This window comes from Clupea harengus, chromosome 8 (genome assembly GCF_900700415.2).
Source record: "Clupea harengus chromosome 8, Ch_v2.0.2, whole genome shotgun sequence".
Lineage (NCBI taxonomy): Eukaryota > Metazoa > Chordata > Actinopteri > Clupeiformes > Clupeidae > Clupea > Clupea harengus.
The window spans coordinates 3,764,661-3,787,399 of NC_045159.1; the positions used below are offsets into that span (position 1 = coordinate 3,764,661).

Below are 22,739 nucleotides of genomic sequence, written 5' to 3' on the forward strand. Positions count from 1 at the left end.
TGTCATTTTCTTAAAGCCTTCGATCATACACTTGGGCTACCTCTGTTTTGAGGGCGCTAAAAAGTGTTCTGATACTACCGAAATGACTGATTTATAATGAAGTGTGTTTCTTAAAGATCAGTAGCCCAGATGCATCTCAGTGGTCCGGTAGGTAAAGAGGGCCTATAGCTACTGCAGCTAGCATACTCTCATTAACGTGCATTTACTCCTGGAAGCTCTGATGAGCAAGAGAGTGAGATGGTGCCCAATCAGGTGTGGTGGGTAGCCAGTGGTTCACATTGGGCCTATTTGCATGTATGAGTGGTATAGGCACACTTAAAAGTACTGGGCAGCAGAAGGCTGGTTTGTACATCAGGTAACTGTGAAATATTATACCTGCCTATGGGCCATCCCATGTTCGAGACACTCTGTTGAATATATGATGTTCAAAATGTGAAAATAAATATTTGACTAGCTTTGCCTTGAAATGCTGTCAGTGAAGAGTCTTATATAGGTAGAAAGTGAAATGGAATCGGTGAGGGGTCCACTGCTCTGGTCACATTCAGACATTTTCTCATTTAATATCTCTGATTACATTATGGAACATTTTGTATGTAGAATAGTTCCAATGATTGTTCCGTTATTTCAAGGTCCCGATGTCTGAGTTTTTTCTACATTAGCCATAGAACGTCTTTGTCAAACAGACGGTTAAACTGGACAAATTGAACTTTTCATATTTTATTAAACACCAGGCTGACCCCACATTATTCTCCTCCTGTCTCATAGTCAGTGATTTATCATTGAATTCTCCTCTTTCTTCGGTCTACCCTACCCCTCCTCTCTCTCCATCTCTCCCCTCTTAATGTATCACATTTCTCCCGCTCTCTCTTTCCCTTCTCTCTCCCTGTCTCATGCGCTCTCTCTTCCTCCTCTTTCTCTCTAAAGCTCTTTCTCCCTTGTTTTGCCCTCGTTCTCATTCCCTCATTGTCTGGTGTTCATGTCCTTGTCTGGTTTTGGGCTATGTCTGTGTCTATGTATGAGGGCTATGTCTGTCAGGACCACTGAGACGCCATGTCTGTCTGTCTGTCTCTCTCTCTCTCTGTCTGTCTGTCTGGCTGGCTGTCTGGGGTTTGTTCTTTTCTTTGTTTGTAGATGATGCCCATGTTGCAGTAGTGTCTCCCTAATGAAAACCACTTTCTCTTGTTCTCTCTCTCTCTTTCTCTCTCTCTACTGCCTCTCTCACTCTCCCTCTGTGCCTCTCACACCCTCCCTCTCTGTCTCTCTCCCTCTCTCTCTCTCCCTCCCTCCCTCTCCCTCTCTGTCTCTCTCGCTCTTACCCTCCCTCATTTTTCTCTGTAGTCTGTGAGCATCGGCATCTACCCTCCATATTTCATATGCTCTTTGAAAGTGTGGCCCCAAACAAAGAGGAGTTTGGGGTTGGTGCAGAGTGCTGAGTGGGTACAGTAACCCTTCACCACCAAACTGGTTGAGCAGAAGGCAGAACATTGGCATGAGGCTCTCAGTGTGTCCATTAGACTGATTTCCCAGCGGAGCTCTGTAAATCATGACTGAGGCCAGGCAACAGGACAACATGCCGGGATGCATTTGGTATGAGGTGTAATGGTGGGTTTTTTTTTACACACACTTCTGAAAAAAGGAATTTACTGTACATGGCTGAGAAATGGTTTGGAAGCTTACCTTGACAATAGTTTTTAACCATGGCTGCCACGACCATGCCTGGTGTTGGTATGATCAGTTTAGTTTCAGATTAAGATTTCCTAGTATAGCCTGCACTACTACACTACACTACACTACACTACACTACACTACACTACACTACACTACACTACACTACACTACACTACACTACACTGCACTACACACTACACTACACTACACTACCCTGCACCACTACACTACACTACACTACACTACACTACACTACACTACCCTGCACCACTACACTACACTACACTATACTACACTACACTACACTACACTACACTACACTACACTACCCTGCACCACTACACTACACTACACTACACTACACTACACTACACTGCACTACACTACACTACACTACACTGCACTACAATGCACTACACTACACTACACTACACTACACTGCACTACACTACACTACACTACACTACACTACACTACCCTGCACCACTACACTACACTACACTACACTACACTACACTACACTGCACTACACTACACTACACTACACTACACTGCACTACAATGCACTACACTACACTACACTACACTACACTACACTACACTGCACTACACACTACACTACACTACACTACACTACACTACACTGCACTACACACTACACTACACTACACTACACTGCACTACACTGCACTGCACTACACTGCACTACACTACACTGCACTACACTACACTACACTACACTACACTACACTACACTGCACTACACTACACTGCACTACACTACACTGCACTACACACTACACTACACTACACTACACTGCACTATACTAACCAGGTAGTCCGGTAAATATCCCAGTTCATGCAGGACTCACAGGTGTCAGAGAAACAAGAGAGAGAGGGGGCAGCATTCAGCGCATGCTGGACACCCAACAGCGTGCTCCCCTTTGGGAATGCACAGGTGTGCTCTGTAGTGTGTGAGATTTATTGTCTGTGTACTCAAAAGCAATACTTCTGCCCAGTATTTTTGGATAGCATGGGTAGTATTGAAGAGATATTATTCCTTTGTGAGATACTCTAGCAAGCCTCTGCCCTTAAACCAATGTCTGAAGCCAAACTACAACTGAGCCTCCAGCATGTCATCAGAACAGAGGTGTTGGAGAAAAGAGGCTCATTGTGTGTGATCTGTGGCTAGCAGGCATGTATTTGAGTATATACTGTTTTGTGCTATATACACACTCTCTCCCTCCCTCTCTCTCTCTCCAACACACACACACACACACACACACACACACACACACACACACACACACACACACACACACACACACACACACACACACACACACACACACACACACACACACACACACACACACACACACACACAGTCTATTCAGATGAATAAGTGTGAACCTTATATCCTTTGTTCTGAGTGAATGTGAGACATATTCTTTGAAGTCTAGACTATACACAGTTACAATGAGTTGTGCTCTTTCTCCCTCTCTCTGTCTCACGCTCTCTCTCTCTCTCTCTGTCTCTCTCTCTCTGTCTATCTCTCTCTCTCTGTCACTGAAACACCAAATCCCATTTCATATGAACTCATTTGTTTTCTTTACTCCTCACTAGAATTACGCAGCGCCCCAGCTGGGTGTGTTAAGGTGCTGAGCGTGTCCCGCTCTTTGCCGTGGGGTGGGCAGTCTCACCTGCTCCCGGCCGCTTGCTTCACACACACACACACACACACACACACACACACACACACACACACACACACACACACACACACACACACACACACACAGTCTATTCAGATGAATAAGTGTGAACCTTATATCCTTTGTTCTGAGTGAATGTGAGACATATTCTTTGAAGTCTAGACTATACACAGTTACAATGAGTTGTGCTCTTTCTCCCTCTCTCTGTCTCACGCTCTCTCTCTCTCTCTCTCTGTCTCTCTCTCTCTGTCTATCTCTCTCTCTCTGCCACTGAAACACCAAATCCCATTTCATATGAACTGATTTGTTTTCTTTACTCCTCACTAGAATTACGCAGCGCCCCAGCTGGGTGTGTTAAGGTGCTGAGCGTGTCCCGCTCTTTGCCGTGGGGTGGGCAGTCTCACCTGCTCCCGGCCGTCTCCACTCGGCCAGCGGGGGTGGGGGGTGGAGGGGGTGCGGGTGGTGGGTTGAGGTAGGAGGTCAGCTGCCGGTGTACTCGTCTGCCTGGAGAGGGAAATTGAAATGGCTCCATGAGTGGGCCAGTGAATAGCAATTTCCAAGAGACACCCACATCTCCGGTGCCATATTTCCAACTCTCATTATAGAGGGTTAGGGTAGGAAATAACTTGCTTGATGGCACACACACACACACACACACACACACACACACACACACACAGAAACACACACACGTACACATACACATGCACACACACACTTCCTCGAAACCTACATCTACACACTCCCTTTGAATACACGGTAGTTAAATCTAATGCATCAAATAGGCCTTTTCTGCTTAATGGAAAGAAATTTGCAAAAAGCAATGCCAGACTTTATTTTGCTGCCACTCGGTGACTGCTGTCGTGGCTGATGGGGAGAAAATCAAAACAACAACAAAACAAATCGGTGAGCGAGCGAGCGAGTGTTCAGTCCAAACACCTGTCCTCTTTGTATGCGCGGCATCTAGTAATCAAAGCTAAGAGGAAAACATAAGCGTGCAGGAAAAAGGATGACTAACGAGGAGAAGACCTTCAGAAAAAGCTGTGTTGATGTATAGCTGTGCAGTGCTGACTGTAATTAAACAATATTTCTCTGCGTTTCTGGGCGCCCTACAGCATATGCTGTATGCCATAGTTTTTCATCACTGCCAAACACGGCAGGCAAGGCAAACAAATGAGGGCCTCACCAGCAAATAGAGATTTATTGCATGTTTGCGCATTTATTTTTGGTGCTGGCCAGACATTGGCAGTGTATTACAGATGGCATCATGGATGTTTTGCACACATCCTCTGGCGCTCTGATACCAGCATGCAGATATGTGCAACACTGCTGAGGTGTCATCGCACCGTGAAAAAACCCCGCTGGCTTGTGGCTTGTAGAAACTGTCTGTGGGACTACAGCTAAATAGGTATGTTTTTCAAAATGAGTCTGAAGAAGAATGAAAAAAAAAAAAACTGTAGTTTTAGAGGCTTAGAGATTAACTTGCAATGCAAGCAATATATTTTGGTTGGGTCATATGGATGGACATGTCAGTGCATAGTCACAGTGCAGATTTCATTCAGTATAAGAAACCTTGAATCTGTTTGGTCTACCTACTGTTGCACATAAAGAGTCAAATCAGGCCTGGAACCGTTGCTGTGGGAACACACTCACACACACACACACACACACACACACTCCACACAGGCTAATCTCCATGCAGGGCCTGTTCTCTGTGTGTGATTGTTGGAGTGTTTAGCTCCTCCTGTTCACTCTAGTGTATTTGTCTCTTGTGGCTGAGGATGTCAGAGCCAGGCTTGTAGGTCAGCCGAGATAAGCAGAGCAGCATTTGTCCTCGTATTTAAATGGACCTCCTACCATACTCTCTCTACCTCTCTCTCTCTTTCTACCTCTCTCTCTTTCTTTTTTTCTCTCTCTCCCTTGTCTTCCACTCTGTGAGTCTTGCATACTGATGTGAGGACATGCAGGGTTAAGCAGGGAGTTTCTGCTAGAAGCCACTTATCTCATGTCCCACACTGTTTTCCTAGCATGCCTTCCAGGAAAGAAATTGGACATCTTATGTCAGCCATATGAAGCCAGTAAATAGTAGACGTAAATGCACGCTATTCCTGCTCAACTTATGCACACAAATTATGTTTCAGACAGAATCGACTGGTTAACAAACTAGATGTTTTCCCCAGTAGGTTCACGACAGCAGACTATCCCTTCCTGCCAATTTCCACCTGGCTAGTAATTCCTTCAGTCCTAACAACATATTACTTAGATTCGAGGTACAAAGAGCCCTGAATTGAAGTAGAGGCAGAAGACCAAGCTTACTGCTCCTGTGGCTCATCTGATAGAGCACGGTGATGGCAGCACCATCATGGGTTGGAGTCCCAGGGAGCACACCTACACTACAGATGGAAATGCATATCTGTGCTGTAAGTCGCCTTGGATAAAAGTGTCTCCCGAGGGAATAAATGTGTTATAAGCGAGTCAGAGGGTCACATGCCACACAAAACCTGCATTTGGTACAAAAGGAGCGCTGACGATGGGGGAGGGAGGACGCCGGCACGCAGAGGATCAAGCGTGCCAACTACCTGTGCGGAGCTTGTTTTAGGGGCACGAGTGACAGTAATCGCCGAGAGGACGTGGGCGGCAGCCGATCCAGCCGGGCAGGGAGCGAGCGAGCGAAACAAATCGCATCAACCCCGGTGGAGAGAGCCGAGGATTGGACTTGGACCGAACGCGGCGCCATCAATCTCTAATTCAATCAAGTGGGCAACTTTCCCGCACACTAACCGAATTAGTTGGACCAGCGTGGGGGGTAATAGAGTTTAACCAGGAGCAGAAGTCTGCCTGTTTTAATGAATGGGACAGGATGTGCTCTAATGAAGCCATACTGGGGGGGATCTGCAGAAGATTCAAGATGACCCCTTATAATTTGCTGAGGATGGATGGGTGAGGTTTCCACAGGACAGAATAGCTGTCTAATTAGCTCACAACACAATAGGGAACCGTCAGCAGACAGGACAGGGAAGTAGGTCGATTTTGACAGGAATGAAGGTGGTGATTTATCACTGTGTTTTACATGGGCTAAATAGTATGAAAGTGCGTACATGTTTATGTGTGTGTGTGTCTCTCTCCCTCTGTGTGTGTGTGTATGTGTGTGTGTGTGTGTGTGTGTGTGTGTGTGTGTGTGTGTGTGTGTGTGTGTGCGTAAATACTGTGTGGGCAGAGGGCAGCAGAGCACAGCAGTGTGTTAACACTCAGCCAAGCATGGACAGCTCCTCTTCACACACCTCACACACCTTGCATTCACTGAATGCTCCAAAACCTTAGTTTCCCTCTAAAGCCCTTATGAGAGATGCTGACACATTCTCTGCTGCCTTTTGCGCTTCTGGCCGATGGTTTTTTGTGGGCATTACCGCCACATTTGCCGTAATCACCCATGACTTGTACACTGCAATGCCAGACTGAAAAAGCAGCATTGAGCGGACTGTGGGACGAGTTCAAGCATCCACACTGATAGCCTGGACTCCCAAATGTTACGTTTCTGTCATGATTTGGGACCACTGGGCCTCTAGAGGTCGCCAAGAAAAGACTCTGTGCCTGTTGTGTGTGTCCATGTGCTTCTGTTGACTAGCTGTCTGTTTTCCCTTCATTGTTTTCACCTGCTAGTAATTGGGTCACATGACCAATTAACTAGAGTATTTATTCCTGGCCTTTTGTTCTGTTCTTTGGCTGTCTCTGTCGTACTGTTTTCTGGTTTGTAGTTTTCTAATCTCGAGTGTCCAAGTTCTCTAGTCTCCAGTCTTCTAGTCGCCAGTCACCGTCCTATTGTGTTTTGTACGTTTTTGTGAATTTCAAGCCTCTTGTTTTGTTAGAGTTAACTTCTCTGTTTTTGTCTTCTGTTTTTGAAACTTCTGAGCGTTGACTTTTCTGATCTTTTGTTTTTGCCATTGTCCTCTGTGCTTTTTGGATTACCCTTTTTGTTGGAGAAAATGTAAAGGGAAAAAATGTTCGCACGTCTTGCACTTGGGTCCTCCTTCTTTGCTCAGTGAGTTAGTCACTGAACAAGGAATCCAGTGGCCCGGGTTCGTTTGCCGATTCCGGCCCTGACAGTTTCTGTCATCCCTTCATCACATTCTCCTGCTCTTGGTCTTGCTTGCTCTTTCTTTTTTTCCACACAAGCTTGTCAGTCTTGCACACAGACACACAGACACACACACACACACACACACACACACACACACACACACACACACACACACACACACACACATATTCCAAGGCATAAATTGTATCTTCATGACTATCACATTGTTCAGATGTTAGCATCTGTAGACACAGTATAATATATATTGGCTGTTCTATGCTGTATTTAACATGTGACCGCACATGCACATGAAGATTTATATGACACCGTTTACATTGTACATTAGGGATTTCACTACACATCTGGCAACATATAAAGGTCATTGAGCGACACTCTCTCTCCTCTTGAGATGTCCCTCCATGGAAATGAAACACAAGTACTAAGTTGCATCAGTGTTTTTTACAATGCAGATGAACAACTCAGCACAGACTTGAATACATTCAGCCAGGACTCTCCCAGGATGTGGGTGTAGTGGATCACTGTTGTTGTTGCTTCTCCCATGTGACCTTTGTTCTAGTGGAAGAGAAACATTTGCTGGATGGTTGTTTTTCCTCCAGACCCAGAAGGCTTTTTCAACCCCTTCTATGTTTGTCAGCTGCATGTACACCATTGTGTCTGTGTGCACTCACTGAGTGTGTAGATTGTCTACAGGCCACAGGCTCATTACTTTGGGTTCAAATTGTGCATTTAGCTGTGATTTCAGATCCGTGAAAAGTCACAACCTTGCATAATATAAGGGACGAGGGTAGCATATAACTGTATCATTACATCTCAGCAATTTGATTGCCTACAACCTTCTGGCATTAGAGCTCCTTTGTGTGTTGCTGAGCATGAAGCATGAAGTATTGTGTGGTTCCTAATACCTTTAACTACCCTGCAGCTATTGTTGTAATGGTTCTACACACTTCCAGTAATTTCATTTTAACCACACTTCCACCATGCTATAGTTTATTAGCTCTATTAATGCCTTCCACCCACATGACAGCCAGGCACTATAGCTGTTGTGTTTAATTGTGTTACATTATTTGTGTGTAGTGAATCAAATATTGATATTTTAGTGGAGCATTAAGCCGTTAACTTATCTACAAGTATTGTGTGTCTTTGTGAAGTTTCTGAAGATCATTGCTCATAAAACAAGACTTGATATCAGGAGGTTGTTAATTCCATTTGATGGGATGCTGTTGCTACAACAGAGCTGAAAATGAAATATACTGCAGCAGCAGCTCCCTGCCCAGTGACAATATGGCTTACAAAATGCAACATGACCCATGTGACTAACTGCGGAATTGATATTCTGTTCTTGAATGAGTGTGGATTATCTAATAGAATGCATGCTGCCTGGAAGACAGGTTGGAGGGTTATTACCTCATCTGAAGTTAAAGTAAATCACATCAGCCATTCCTTTGTTAGCATTTCCCACACATCACTGTAGTATTTTGGTAAGTTTCGCCCTCGGAGCAAAGTCTGATTACCCAATCATGACGGGTATGCAGTGAGCTTCAGTTGTCAAAAGCATTTTTTTAAAACTCGTCACCATTCATACTGTTGAAAATTGGAACATAAATAGCAAAGGCCGGATACAAATGCAAACTACTGTGGGCTTTTATCGTGGTTATAACTGTAATTACATTTTGTCATTACATTTCAATAAAATTGGCACTTTGTGGCATGGCTGCAAACATTCACATACACAGACTGGATGCGATTATATATTATTACTGAGGGAAAATAGAAAAACATCCAATTAAAAGATGCGGAGACAGAGACTGGGTCATCTCTGGTTCAGAGAGACACATATAAACTATCTCTGAGCTGAGTCTACTCTGCGTAGTGTACCTGGCCTACACACAAGATGTACCAGATTACACAGTTGTAAAAATCTCAATGATCTTCATTTACAATAGTCATGGTCACAAAAGGCTACGCGTAAACTACTTTACAAGAGTGAACTATATTCTGGATTCAGGAATCTAGAGTCCAAATGGAATGTGTTTGGTCAAGATTAGAGTTCACTGCAGTTCTGATAAGTAGTGTATTTACGAGCACAGTCATTACCTCAGGGACTGCATCAGTCCTTGCAGCAGGGCTTATCCGATGCAGACCAAAAACAGTGCTGAAACTGTGGCCTGAGGTTAAGTCGTCAAACAGCTACTGCGAGTCTTGGATAACTGTTACCTTCATTATTGGACAAACTGCTCGGGAACCCTTTAGTACTTTCCCTCATTGGGTTTGTTGATTTGGTTCAGGATGGACAATGCGTTTGTTTTAACTCTCACCCGGCGAGGATGTGTATGAATCTGTGGCTCTGACTGAGTTTTTGTGCTCGCTCCACAAAGCAAATGCTAGTTTGATAGAGAAGGCCATTGAGGAGTCATAAGCAAGCACACCTAGAACACACCTAGCGTCTAGGTCCCGCCCTACCAACACAAACCCGTCTACTAGCTGCTACTTTTCAGAGGACTTGGAGCACCAGAGAAACAGTCAGTCTGTCTCACCTTATAGGGAAGAACAGAATGAAGTTTAAAGAATGTCCTCCCCACACACACACACAAAGACACACACATACACACAAGATTGGAGGGTGACCAATGACTTTCTTGAAGCACATTAAAAGGTCAAGCGATAATATTTTTTTGTATTTGGTTCTACAAACAGTCAGTGTTTTCGGTTTCACATGGTAGACGGCTTAAACTGATCTACTGAAATGTTACTCTCTTAATGGACTCGAGGCAGTTAGGGAATTTTTGGAGAGATGAACAGTAGCAGATAGTGAAGATATGATATCGTCTGATCTCTCTCAATCTTTCTCTTTCTCTTTCTCTCTCTCTCTCTCTCTCTCTCTCTCTGTGGTTTTGGGTTTGGGATGACTGGCACTAATGGATCTTTAAAGACTATTCACTTAGCGTTATGCTTCATAGCATCTTCATAGATAGAACACAATGGAAACCTTTAAATAGTCTTCATCAGACCATCACTTTCTAGTATCTGAACCACGAAAAGGTGTTGAGTATCAAAGCCAGCAGGTGTACATCTAGGCACTATGCCCTTACTGCCACCAAGTGGGCAGTTAGTGGTATTGTAGCCACTTGACATATGTGGGTAGCAAGCCATACCCATCTGCTTTGGAAATCAGCTCATACCCCAAGCAGTGGACATGATTGTATTGTACACATTCTTAATATAGTGTACTAATGAATAAATCAAGTCAATTTTCATTGCATAACTCATATGAACACATACTGTAACTGGCATAAACTCCCAGTTTTCAAAGATTCCAACATTTCCCTCGTTGATGCATTTGATAGAAGAGCAAAGAAACTTCTAGGAACATCTTGGCACTTAAATAGTTTTTTTGCTATTACACGTGTTGTCTGCTACTGTGTGGTACTTGCCATGGTGTTTATTGCAGCTAATGTATTTAGCCACTTGCCATTATTAGTAGTCGTTCAGTGCCGAGTGCATGTACTCTAGCTCCTACAACCTCCTTGAAAAGTGAGCAAATGTGTGTAACAACTCTGTTTTTCTCCCTCTTTCTGTTTTGCAGTGTTCATCATGGCTTCAGGACTGCTGGTGTACCCATTTGGCCTCAGCTCCAATCTGGTGAAGTCCTTCTGTGGCAATTCGGACATCTACTATGCCGGAGAGTGCCAGATCGGCTGGGGGTACATGCTGGCCATAGTGGGGGTCATGCTCACCCTCTTCTTGCCCTTCTTTGCCAAGTACGCTCCGAAAGAGCAGATGTCCCCAACTCCCCTCCCCACCCTTTTATAATACAGCAGTCCTAGTTCTCCTCCTCCTCCTCCTGGGCTACAACATGGGGGAAGCCACCTGATCCTCCTCATCCTCACTTTACCACTGGATGATGTCATACCAGATGAAGAGACCTCTGTGTGTGTTGCTGTGTATGTTTCGATGTGTATTTCCATACCGTCTTCCCTCATACATAATAAGCTATTTCTTCCAGTGAAATCGCAGGACTAGAATATTTGTTTTTGACCATAATGCCCTTTGTCATTAAATAATATGTGTCCCTTCCAAGGGTCTGCAAAGCTTGGCCATGATTTTGGTAACTTTCATCTGCAAGTAGCCTTCTGTCATCTGTCTATTTTTTACTTAATAACACTCTGTAATGAGATGGATTGCCAAGCAACTGCTTGTTGGACATAACTATTTGATCTTTTATTAAAAATGAATAAAGGACAAGAACATACCATTTGTCCTCTTGATATGAAGAGGCAGAACAGACATTTAAAAAAATAACATTCCAGGACATGCTGTAGTCTCTGTTATCAGGGAGTGTCCTTAACACACATCTACAGGACAAGAAACGGAAGAGGAGAACAATTCTTCAAGATCTTCAGGGACAACAACTCACTGCAGAGAAAATGCTACTCACAGGACTCTGTGCACAGCAAGAGTACGGTTCAATATACATCGAGACCATGTGGATTAGTGAGACATTCCCTGCAGATAGTTTGAGAAGGAGACTATGCTGAAGACGCAAAACGTTAAGAAGTAGGGCTCAGAACCATATAATAGGCTCTACCATTGAGCGGTCTCGAGTGAAGTGTGTAGTGTTCATGGGTGTGTATTGTGTGTGAAGTCGCAGTGCAGTACCGATCCAGTGTCTGTCAACACTGTGACTGATGGAGGCTTCTGACATGTCAACAGCAACGTGCTAAGTAACTATTTCATTTCCATTTAACAAACTGATCAAGCATTTTATTTCTCATCCTATGCATTCTTAAATGTGGCCACCCCAGTGTACAGTCATGCAAGTCTGCCCTGTGCTGACAGGACTAACGTCTCAAAAAGTACTACTACAACAGAGGAGAAACACGAGTGAGAAAAGACTGCGCAGAGGACAGTGTTCAAGTAGGCCATGTATAATGCATTTAATGTCTCGTCAGCCCTCCCTTTCTCTGTCTTGAAGTGTGCATTTTGTAAATCATTCCAGTGTTTTTGGGACACTCTTTGTGTTTCTCTTTAATCCAGAATGACAATTGATCAGATGGAAGGCAAATAAGAAAAGAGAGCCTGCATTGACAATAACAGTAGACCGACTTGTGGTTAGTAAACATCAAGACACATTTTAGAAAAACCCTCTCTGACCAACGTGTGCCTTTTTAACCATAACCAAGACAAGAAACAATACCTTTATCAGGTTGCTATGTGCTTCTACTGAAACTGTGATTTGTAAGTCCTTTCTGTTTTTTCCTCCCCTAGATGTATTTAAAATTTCAGTGTATTTATATGTTGTTTCTCGTTGAGCTATAAATGGGATGAATTTGCCAGTGTTGAGCTGTAAAGTGAGTGGAAACAAATCTTTACATGCTATAGGTTCAACAAGAGGAAAGACCTTGAGAGCCGGGAGAATGGGGTGGAGGTGGCAAAGTTCTACTTTATGTTTAATTATAATGATTGGATTAATCATTAATTAATTACCTTACGGAGGTACAGTGAGTCAACTTAACCACCTCATAATAGGTAACAACATGTCCTTAATTTATTAATTCCTGGCATGATAAATTTAAGAAGCCTTAGAAGTTGCATGGAAAAACATAATAAAATTTGGCTCATGGTTATCAATGCTGAGTTAAGGAATTAAGGAATTTCCTTAATTAAGGAGATGTGTTAAGCATAGCTACATGATGACTGATGTCCTTTGGGTTAAGCATATTTTTTCTCCATACATGACTTACTTCCAGGAACATACTGTGAGTTCATTTGTAAAATTGCATTTGTAGATGCACAAGGTGTTTTATGATTTTTATGAGTTTATGTGCGTCATGTGGTGGCCACAAAAAAGCCAAAACCATAAAATAATTTTAAAAGATTATAAAAACTCACATAACCATATTTAAATGATTAAAGACCCACCCCTACAAAGATCAATGTACTTCACTTACTGTTGGTTCTGAGAATGACCAAGCCATTTCTTTTGAAAGAAATATTATTTGTCTCAGCACTGGTGACGTGTATTTTTTGTAGAGTAGAGGAATAGAACTTTACATCGTGATGGTTTGGTTGTAAATATTATGTGCGTTCACTGTTCATCCTAAGGTCCCTTCTGAAAGATATATTTTGCGATATTACCTCCTAAATGTGTTTGTTTTACCTTTGGACTAACCTGTTAACAATATTAGCTGTTCAGTGGAATTTCTTTGTAATAAAATGTTTCGTAATTGAACAATCAAATTTTTCCCTGTAGTTTCCATAACAATTTTGTGATCCACAAGATAATCTTTGATAATAACTGTTTAAAGCAATTTAAGAAACTATATCAGAAACCAAATTTAATGAAACACTTTGATTCAACATATTTATTTGAATGCTTAAAGATGCTATATATACACAGTTCTTCTTTAAAATAATTTGATGTTTGTTTGTTTTTTATAAATGTCGTTACTGTAGGAGCAACAAAATTACACTAAGGTTCACCTCATTTTTTCCAGAAGAAATAAAGACCGAATTTCACATTGAACATTGTGTAATATGAGGCACAAACCAAGTGGTCTCTGAAAGTCGAAATTTGGACCCACAAAATGCATGTCGTGTGTTTCTGTGGAGGCACATATGTGTGTGTGTAGAGTCGCACAGTCAATCTGTGGCTGCTGCGAGTCATATTTCACTGAGAGACTGGACCAGCTGCCTCATTTCAGCATCAGATGCCCTAATAGCCTCCTGGGAATTCTTCTGCTCATAGCGGGAGGCCAACCTCACTGACACACAGGTGAACATGTCGCTCTGCGGGTCATAATTCCCCATGCATCTGTGCACCAAACCTCTGAAAAGTTTTGGAAGTGCTTGGTCCTGAGTTTGAAGCCAGAGGGACAGAGGTGTTAGTATAGCTGTTGGCTAAATGTAATCAATAACACACTCAATTGTTAAAAATCAACCCATCTCACTGTGGTGTATTCAGGGACTTACATTTTCATAGTAAACGCATGACACGACATCTCTACCAGTCCGCATGAGAAAATGCTTTGCACCGTACTTTCCATCTGTGACTGCTGAGTCTAGACTTGCTGAGTATAGAGGACAGAAATAACCAAAGCAAAAAAGTCAATTTGTTGAATATTGTCTTTATCAGAACTCAGAGGTCTTTACTCAGAACTCATTACTTTTGGAAAAAATATTGGAAGATTATTCATAGGTCTAGTCTTACCAAAAATCTCAAATATCATAGGGGTTTTGTTCTTGAATTGACACCAGTGTCTCATGCCCTCGATGACAACAGTTAGTATACGGAGAGACTTCTCGTTTGCGGCTTTCACCTGCAATATTGGAGCCTTCTCCAGATAAAAGTTACATACAATATAATGTAAGTCAATACATATTACATATTGTCCAATAAGAAAATAGATCCTTGTACCTGATGCTGTGGGGTTGGCTGTATGGCTTTGAAGTCTGTGTTGTAATTTTTTGACTGCCCATGCAGGGATGATGATTTGAACTTCCATTGTGTTGTTTGTTTCTGAGGTTCAGTTGCAGGGGGGGCACGTGGGCCATTAAATGGGATCCCACCCTGCATTACACCCCCAGAGCCATGGTTCTGTCTGCGGAGTGACTGTTGCACTGGTAGCTGCTGGTGATTAAGAGGTGTAGGTTTGAGCTGCATGTTTCCTTGGCTGGGTTGCACATTTCCCCGGCCGTAGGAGGAGACACTCTGTCCTTGGTTAGTGGGCACCACAGTCTCCTGCCTGCCTGCAATCCCCTGCTGAGACCTGGGAGGAAATTGTGTGGTGAGGTCAAACAGGCAAGGATTTCCCACATCAGCCAACGCACCTCACAGGAGTGCTGACCCTCTACCTCTTGCGAACCATTAACCTCTACTGTGTAACACTTTAAACTCCTTACTCATGAGACTTTGTAAATATTTACAGCCAACTAATTTGCTACTAACAAAGGACACTGAGAGAAAACTATAGAAGTAGATAATAGCAGGTCATATTTACTGATCCACCTAAGTAATGGTAACTTGTTTGGTGTCACTGTGCAGTTCACTGTCACATGCAACAGTCAAGCCAGTGTTGTACCAGGTGTTGGCAGGTTTGTTGGGATGAGGCAGAGGTGCATAACCCCTCGCAGCTGGTCCAGGGAAACGAGCTGATTGGTTGCTGAGCTGCTGAGGCTGATGGTTGACTGGCCTGTTCCATGGACCTCTCGGTGCCGAGGACACTGGGGGCCTTTGGCCTTGACTCTGTGAATATGCCATGTTGCCTTGAAAGCAATCGACGGGTCAGTTTGTGGATCATTTGGGGAAAATATGGCTACTCGTTTTGTTGTGGTTTTGTCACCGCATCATATTCTATGACAGCAAACCTGTTCTACAACTTTCTTTGTAAAATACCTGATGAGAACGAAGAATCAGCAAAGTCACTCTGATCATTAAAGTCAACCGCAGAGCAGAATTCATTTTCGGAGGGATTTGATGTCAGTGGCAATCTACTGCGTTTCCTCTGGTTAAATAAAGGCACTGAGAGGCAACCTGCACAAATGAACAACAAACGGCAATAACATGTCAAAAATCTAATATGAATTATGAAGGTAGCCTACATTATGCCACATGGCATGGCATGTAAGCTGTTAGGACAAAAACAATGAGTAACTATATTTCACACAATATGACTAATGTTAAATAATAACTGTTACCCTGTATCAGGGCTCAAAGTTCTACTAATAGATTGACACTACACCTGCTGTTGGTCTGGGGTGTGTCTCAGTTCTTTTCATTGTATCTCTGAAGTTGACAATATTTCCACCCTGTTGAGAAAGGACGAATGACATCTCCGGTAAAGTCTACCAGTAACTTTAGCGTTATCTGTAGCTAATTGGCTACCTAACTAGAGAGCCATTCAATATAACTTGCTGCAGTTTGCAGTTAACATTATATAGCCAGCTTCCAATAGAAAGTCAAGTCGATGAAAATTTAAACAAGACATATCGTCATACATTGCAACTCAATTTATCACACATCTAGTTGGAACCTTGACACAATTTCAGGCTTTGATTAAGTTAACAGCTCGTTTGGTAAACTAAATAAAACCTCCGCGCTCTCTTGCTAACGCTAGCTACCAAACAAAATTGTGTCATAGTGACCCCAACATAAAATTAAAGCCCAGAACATTTGTCAGTGTCTCCAACTGTCAGGCTAAACCTTAGTTAACTTAACGTTATATAACACATATAATGGGATGGCAGATAACGTTAATTTACATTACCAGTACTCTCTGAAGAAATAAGGCGATGTAGTAAACTAACTTAATCTCACTTCGAACTCAACACCTTACTATATCATGCGCGAGACACCGAATGATCGACACCACTGTGTTCTTGCGCAATAGTTTATTTTTTGGGGGTTTGTTCACCAATATTATAAAACTGGATAGACAACGCTTTAACGACTGGGAAATAGCTTAGCTTTGAGTTTACTTACGACTCGATTGTCTTTCTTTCCTTTTTAGTGGCACTTTCCATAGATCCTAAAGGCCGATCTTCACTGACAGAACTACTTTTCAGAATGCTGCGGTTTATTGACCAAATCCTTGTGCAAGGCAAGTTGGGTTTTTTATTTAACAACTGACTTGAATTAGTGTTACATTCACTCGAGACTATATTCAAGGGGTCAAAGATAAATGAGAGGAAAGTTCATCATTAACACAATGTTAAATGAAACCAAAAATTCTTGACTAGGCCTGTTATTTTTTACAGCTAAATCCAAAAAAGTGCTCAGTTGATTAGGGGGTAAGACCTTTTGTATATGGCGAGTGAGTTGAGTTACAAGGGTTACCACATTTTAAGAAATAATTTCACAAGCCATATGAGTGCGTCCGTGTGTGGAGGGAGTTCTCCAAGAGCTGGAAAGAGACCAGGCATGTGAACAGCCCCTCACTGGTCAAGGCTTACTAAACAGCATCTAGGTAAGCTGTGTGGCCTAGGCCCTAGGCTGTATTCTGACCCTCTCTGATAGTGTCGTATCATGTCAGAATATAAAAAATAATTGTGATCAGCACTTACAATTTGTTTAGTTCTTTTCCAGGATGTATGGGAATCTGAAGAGCTATCACCACTTGACTCATCATATAGATGCTAGTGTTGGGCAAGTTTGCTTCTTTTCCAGGATGTACTGTATGGGAATCCGAAGCGCCATCACCACTTGACTCAGCATAAAGGTGCTACAGGGTTGAGTTAGTTTGCCTGACACATATCCCATGGCGACTGTAGGGATACATTTAAGGCTATAGAAGCAGCCCCTGAGAGCATGGAAGGTAAATGTCTACTGGTTGAGTCCTAACTTACCCTGGGAATGCCTAATCTGTTTACATCCAGGGGGCACAGCCTCATACAATTTCAGGACAAATGGAGCTGGATGGTCCAGAGTGAATGTCAGTGCTGCACATCAAAAATGTAATAAGAATGCAGTAATGTATGTGCAGAGCAATAGTGTATTTGGCTTGTTTTGGCCAAGTTGTTGTGAGGAGGCCCCAGATTGTGTTATATGCCTAGACGTCTTTTGCAGTGTGAAATCATAGTATTTTTACAAAAATATTGTTGTGAACCAATTGGTTTAATAAAAACAAATAACAACGTCAAAAAACCTGACCATTTTCATGTCAGAGGTTATGCTTTAGATCGGAACGGCTTTCTTCCTTTTCCAAAAACTTTTTTCTCATGCAATGTGACCTACCATGGGCCATTCACCCAAGACAATGCACAGGCAGAGACAGACAGTCCAGTATGGGAGTACAGGTCTGAGTGAGTAAATGGATAGTGATATGAAATCATTATATATTTGATAAAAAATGTCAAGAGGTCAAGGCTGTGAAATTGTTTTTATTTGCAGTTATCCCCTTTCATCTACCAGTATAAAGATAACTGAATCATACAAAAAGTACTTTTAAAAAGTGCTTCAGAACCAGTCTAGCAATTTGTTATTGACTTGTTACTTCATAATTTGTTTTCAAATCTAAACAAATAACGTTACATGGATTCTCAAGGGTATAGTGACTACATGTTCAATCAACTGATGAAGATGATGATGAAGTCAGATTTTTATCATACTCAATCTCTACCAATCTTGTGAGTGTCCTTGGGCCTGTCGATGCGGTAGATGAACTCCGCAGGTAGGAAGTACCCCTGATATTCCACAGTATCAGGAGTGGTGTCAATGTAGTAATGTCCACCCTCACCATGGTGACTGAAGCCGTGCGTGTGCTCCACGCGAAGGTCCAAACCCTTACAAGTACGAAAAGAAACGGAGAATAGGGAGAAGATATGTATTTCACAAAATCTATGACAACCATATGAGAATGCGCTTCCCCTGAACAATATCAACAAGCTAATGCAATAATCTAAAAATGAATGTTCCACGGCACTATAAACCAAAATGAAGAAAGTGTCACAATAGATTGTCACTTCTGGAAGCTAGTTTTTCTTCCAAAGGAATGTACTCAGTACCTCACATATTTAAACAGAGCTGGGGGAAATAGTGAATGTTCTGGCTAGTTAATCTGCTGCTACCTCACACTACATCTGCATAGTGGTAAATCAAAGCCCTTAGGTTATGTCTGTACTCACTGGGTCCCTGGACACCATCACTGACTGGCAGATGAATGGAGCGCTGACCTCGTAGTGCTTCAGCCAGTTGTTAACGTCATCCTCAGATTGCAAAGGACAGGCCGAAAACTCCCGTGGCTACACATGAGCGTGGCACAATTCACAAGAATAGTTTGTTAATAATCTATAGATATGGCAACATAATGGCACATCCGCTATTAATTTGTATGTGTGTTTTTTGTTGGGGAAAATGGTGAGTCATTGTGACATTTACATTTAATAGGCCTGAAACTAAAACCATGATCATCGCTTGCAGCACTATTGAGCATCACATGAAGGATCTTTCATACTCTCTTTTAAAAACATCCATATGCTGTGTAGAAGTTCACAAATTAAGCTTAATGAAACTTGTCTGTCTGAAAAACATTGATGAAGATAATTTTTACCATGATGTGGATCTTTGCTTTCCCTTTCTGGATGATGAAAGTCCCACCCAGGGCCAAACTTTTATCAGGATAACGCTGTTCCATTGCTTTTCTCATGCATGTCACAAGACTGTCCTGTCCTGTTCTCTGGCTGGCTCTCACCTCTATGACCTAAGGACACAAAAACAAAACAAACAAACACTCAACACATCAATCGGATTCTCTCTGTTAAAAGCCACAAGACTCGAAAAGGTACCATGACATATACACATACTGTAATGTGATGAACAACCTTTTAGTACATTACATATCTATTGTCCTCTGGCCATATGATCACTGGATGATTTAACCCATTTTTCTTTAATACACAATCCAGTCCTTTTGAGTTTCAAACCACTACAAGTCAGTGAAAGGACCCATTTTTGAATAAAAATTACATAGAAATTGTAAAATCTAGATATTTAATTATGCAAGACCTTTTCTCACCTTCCCAGATTTCCCCTCACATGCATACAGGTTAGCCAGAAGTCCAAAGTCACAATCGTGGAACTTGTCGCTGTACTTTTCAAGTAGACACTTTCCATCCTCTGGATTGACGGAGGAAAAGTAGCTAGCATTTACTGCAGGCTTCCCTTCAGATTCAGTTAGCACCAGGGGCATTAACTAGAAAGCAGGCAAATAACGCAGTTAAATATCATTACATTATGTTAAATAATATGATTTAATAAAACAGCTCCTGCCCAAGAATGTAAAATCTCACCAGACCAGATCTGATAACAACATTCCCCATCACTCAAATAGTCTGCTTATCATATACATCCCCCGGCATGATATCTATTCTTAAACAGTCACTTTAATCAATAGAGTTGACCAGCATGCATCAATGGGGCTTTGTCAAGGCCATGCAGAATCATGACAGACCAAAAGGTAAGTGTCAACATTGATATCCTAGTTCATATGACATACAGCATACAACAGGTGAGTACACCCCCAGTGCAATCACTTAAATGTCAAATGATTCCAAATGATATCACCTCTCAGTAATCGCATTGATTCTAAGTATTTCCTCTTATGAACAAATCAAAAACAAATACTTTAGAAAGACTATATTGAAAATACAGGCTTGTGGAAACTCAATGCATTAGAAGTGAATACACCTGTGATTTCCAATTTGCCTAATTGCAGGAACATGGTTATAAAAATGATGCGTGACTGAACACCACAACTTTCTCAATTCAGGACCTATGGGCTGTATCTATCTGCATGTCTGCATCTTGGAAAACATTACAATTATGTAATTACACTAATGCAATTACTAGAAGGTGATACAATTTTGAATCATTTGACATTTAAGTGATATTGCAGAAGAGTGTACTGACTTTTGTTGTAAACTGCATGGGAGGCACACTCAGTCTGTCAGTGGGGGTCAAAGGGTAGCACAAGGCTAGTGGGGGCCAATGCAAAGGTTAATGATTAAACGGTGTGTTGGAGAGGAGAGCGGTTTTGCCGTGCACAAATGGAACATGTGTTGTGTGTGCATTGCCGTGTGCACATAGCCAGTAGGCGACCTGTGCGCCAGGGAGGGGGCCTTGGGGATCACCTTGTCCCCAGGCCAGAGCAACACACACAGCAGACCTGGGCACACTGTTAGTCAAATGCTAGACATTGTTGGAAATTGTAACTGAATATTTTGTCCTTACACTTAGGTAATGACGAGGTAATGATAGTGCTTTTTATTGAAATGAAGATTGAAGAGATGTATTTGTCCCATATGGAGCATAACCCCATCATGGAATCATCAATCAGTAGCTGACTGACGCACAATACATTGTCTAATTGTATGGCCTCAAGTTGCAGCCTGTAACTACAATCACAAGCCTAGAAGGATGCCATCCTAAATGTAACATAGTGACTGTTTAACATTAACTGACCTCAGCATTCATGCCAGCTGTTTTTGAAGAGACAGCACCAGCTCCGATGATAAATGCACCAGGTAGCTCCAACTCCTTGGACACCACGTTCATGTTATAGATCTTCAAAAAACAGAAGAACAGAATACAAGATTATTCACATTGTTTTGTGTCTTTTTTTCCCCTTTGATAACATCAAGCCATTGACTAGACTTTTAGTCTTGCCTTTTCCACCTGAACCACTGGAATGAGATAAGGCACGCCACCAACATCTGTTATCCGAGGTTTACCGCACAAACCTGTTGAGTGTAAGGGGAAAGAATACTTAAAAGCTGGACGCTTTATAAATCAGTAGTTTTCAATGCGGCCTCTCTCACCCTCTCTATCTCTCTCTGACACACACACACAGCCCTGTATTGCTGGTTTTGCATATGACTTAACTCGTCAGAGGCTATCTTGATTAGTGGAAAACAACTGGGCATTTGAATTAGCCTACAGAGAAAGGAACAGACGCAGGACAGGAAGGCTCGAGGAGAAGGACTGAGAACCCCTGATGTAAATAAAACCAGTTGTGTTGCAAATGTCTGCATAAATCTTAGTTTATATTCTTACCTTTTACAGGGAACTTGAATGGTTCCTGGGTAAGGTCTGGGCAGTCGGTGACAGACACTTTTGCATCAGCAAAATTTTGTTTTAGACCACTCTCCAAAACTGAAGAATACAACAGTTATTTGATGAGGAAAAATAACTCACAGTCATGCTATTAAAAACGATCGCATCTCTATCAAATACGTGCATGTATTTTGCACAACATCACAATATTAACGAGCCATCTCGTAAATGGTGGCCGTAAAACTGCTATAAATGCTGGACTTTAGCCCTGAAACAGAACTGCCATGGCGTAGGTTCGCTTACTTCTATCAAACGCAAACCCAGTCTGTGTAAATTAATAAGATATTATGCGATCATGAATGTAAGTCTCCAATAGAGTACCCCCAATAAATGTCATGCGTTACTGCATATGTTAGTTTTCTAACCTATTTACTTAATATGCAGAAGAAACACAACTGTGTGCTGCCTGCAACCTAATAGATATAGTTCCAATAGCGCATTCATCATTTACCTTCACATAACTCCTCTAGACTCGGAACGTGTAGCTGGAACTTTTCCGTTTGGCTGTTACTTGTCATGGCTGGGTAGTGAATATTCAGGCAAAATGCAAGCCAGACAATCGCTTAGCATGGGCTTTTAAATGCACGGGATGCTGATCACATGATTACACACTGTCCATACTTTTTCTTATGGCACTGACCCAGAAATAGGA

The 22,739-nt window shown here is 42.2% G+C and overlaps 3 protein-coding genes across 6 annotated transcripts in view; 1 reads left to right on the forward strand and 2 right to left on the reverse strand.

The window, feature by feature from the left end:
* Positions 1–11,731, forward strand: part of LOC105895318 (transmembrane protein 211) — an 86,771-nt gene extending 75,040 nt beyond the window's left edge. The window contains exon 3 of the mRNA XM_031571558.2: positions 11,066–11,731. Within this exon, the coding sequence (XP_031427418.1) occupies positions 11,066–11,292 (227 nt within the window). The 3' untranslated portion in view covers positions 11,293–11,731. The remainder of the gene's footprint in view (positions 1–11,065) is intronic.
* A 254-nt stretch (positions 11,732–11,985) lies between these two features.
* Positions 11,986–17,170, reverse strand: LOC105895342 (spermatogenesis-associated protein 22). 4 transcript variants are annotated; one of them, XM_031571555.2, is made up of 8 exons: positions 16,961–17,170; positions 16,221–16,287; positions 15,875–16,012; positions 15,561–15,744; positions 14,897–15,248; positions 14,690–14,816; positions 14,452–14,549; positions 11,986–14,334 (listed from the first exon to the last, which is right to left on the reverse strand). In XM_031571555.2, the coding sequence occupies exons 2-8, from the start codon at positions 16,255–16,257 to the stop codon at positions 14,143–14,145; spliced, it is 1,128 nt and encodes a 375-aa protein (XP_031427415.1). In that variant the 5' UTR covers positions 16,258–16,287; positions 16,961–17,170; the 3' UTR covers positions 11,986–14,142. The 4 variants fall into 4 exon arrangements, with proteins under 4 accessions (XP_031427415.1, XP_031427413.2, XP_031427414.1 ...); XM_031571553.2 differs by lacking the exon at positions 16,961–17,170 and adding an exon at positions 16,746–16,939 and having other exon boundaries at positions 14,690–14,798; XM_031571554.2 differs by lacking the exon at positions 16,961–17,170 and adding an exon at positions 16,746–16,938.
* Positions 17,171–18,337: 1,167 nt separating this feature from the next.
* On the reverse strand, positions 18,338–22,717 carry c8h11orf54 (chromosome 8 C11orf54 homolog). The gene is made up of 8 exons (XM_012821946.3): positions 22,539–22,717; positions 22,028–22,126; positions 21,641–21,714; positions 21,437–21,538; positions 19,992–20,168; positions 19,527–19,676; positions 19,102–19,218; positions 18,338–18,759 (listed from the first exon to the last, which is right to left on the reverse strand). The coding sequence occupies exons 1-8, from the start codon at positions 22,603–22,605 to the stop codon at positions 18,586–18,588; spliced, it is 960 nt and encodes a 319-aa protein (XP_012677400.1). The 5' UTR covers positions 22,606–22,717; the 3' UTR covers positions 18,338–18,585.
* Between the last annotated feature and the right edge of the window lie 22 nt (positions 22,718–22,739).

Bases quoted from the DNA above. Each gene is read 5' to 3' on its own strand.
- LOC105895342 (XM_031571555.2), bottom strand. From the start codon at position 16,257: ATGAAAAGAACTGAGACACACCCCAGACCAACAGCAG. The intron at 16,013-16,220 runs GTGTAGTGTCAA...TCATTTGTGCAG, and splicing joins ACACCCCAGACCAACAGCAG to GTTGCCTCTCAGTGCCTTTA. The intron at 14,335-14,451 runs GTAAGTCCCTGA...CTTCAAACTCAG, and splicing joins CATGCGTTTACTATGAAAAT to GACCAAGCACTTCCAAAACT.
- c8h11orf54 (XM_012821946.3), bottom strand. From the start codon at position 22,605: ATGACAAGTAACAGCCAAACGGAAAAGTTCCAGCTACACGTTCCGAGT. The intron at 21,715-22,027 runs GTAAGAATATAA...TACACTCAACAG, and splicing joins ATTCAAGTTCCCTGTAAAAG to GTTTGTGCGGTAAACCTCGG. The intron at 20,169-21,436 runs GTCAGTTAATGT...CCTGCTTTCTAG, and splicing joins CAGCTGGCATGAATGCTGAG to TTAATGCCCCTGGTGCTAAC.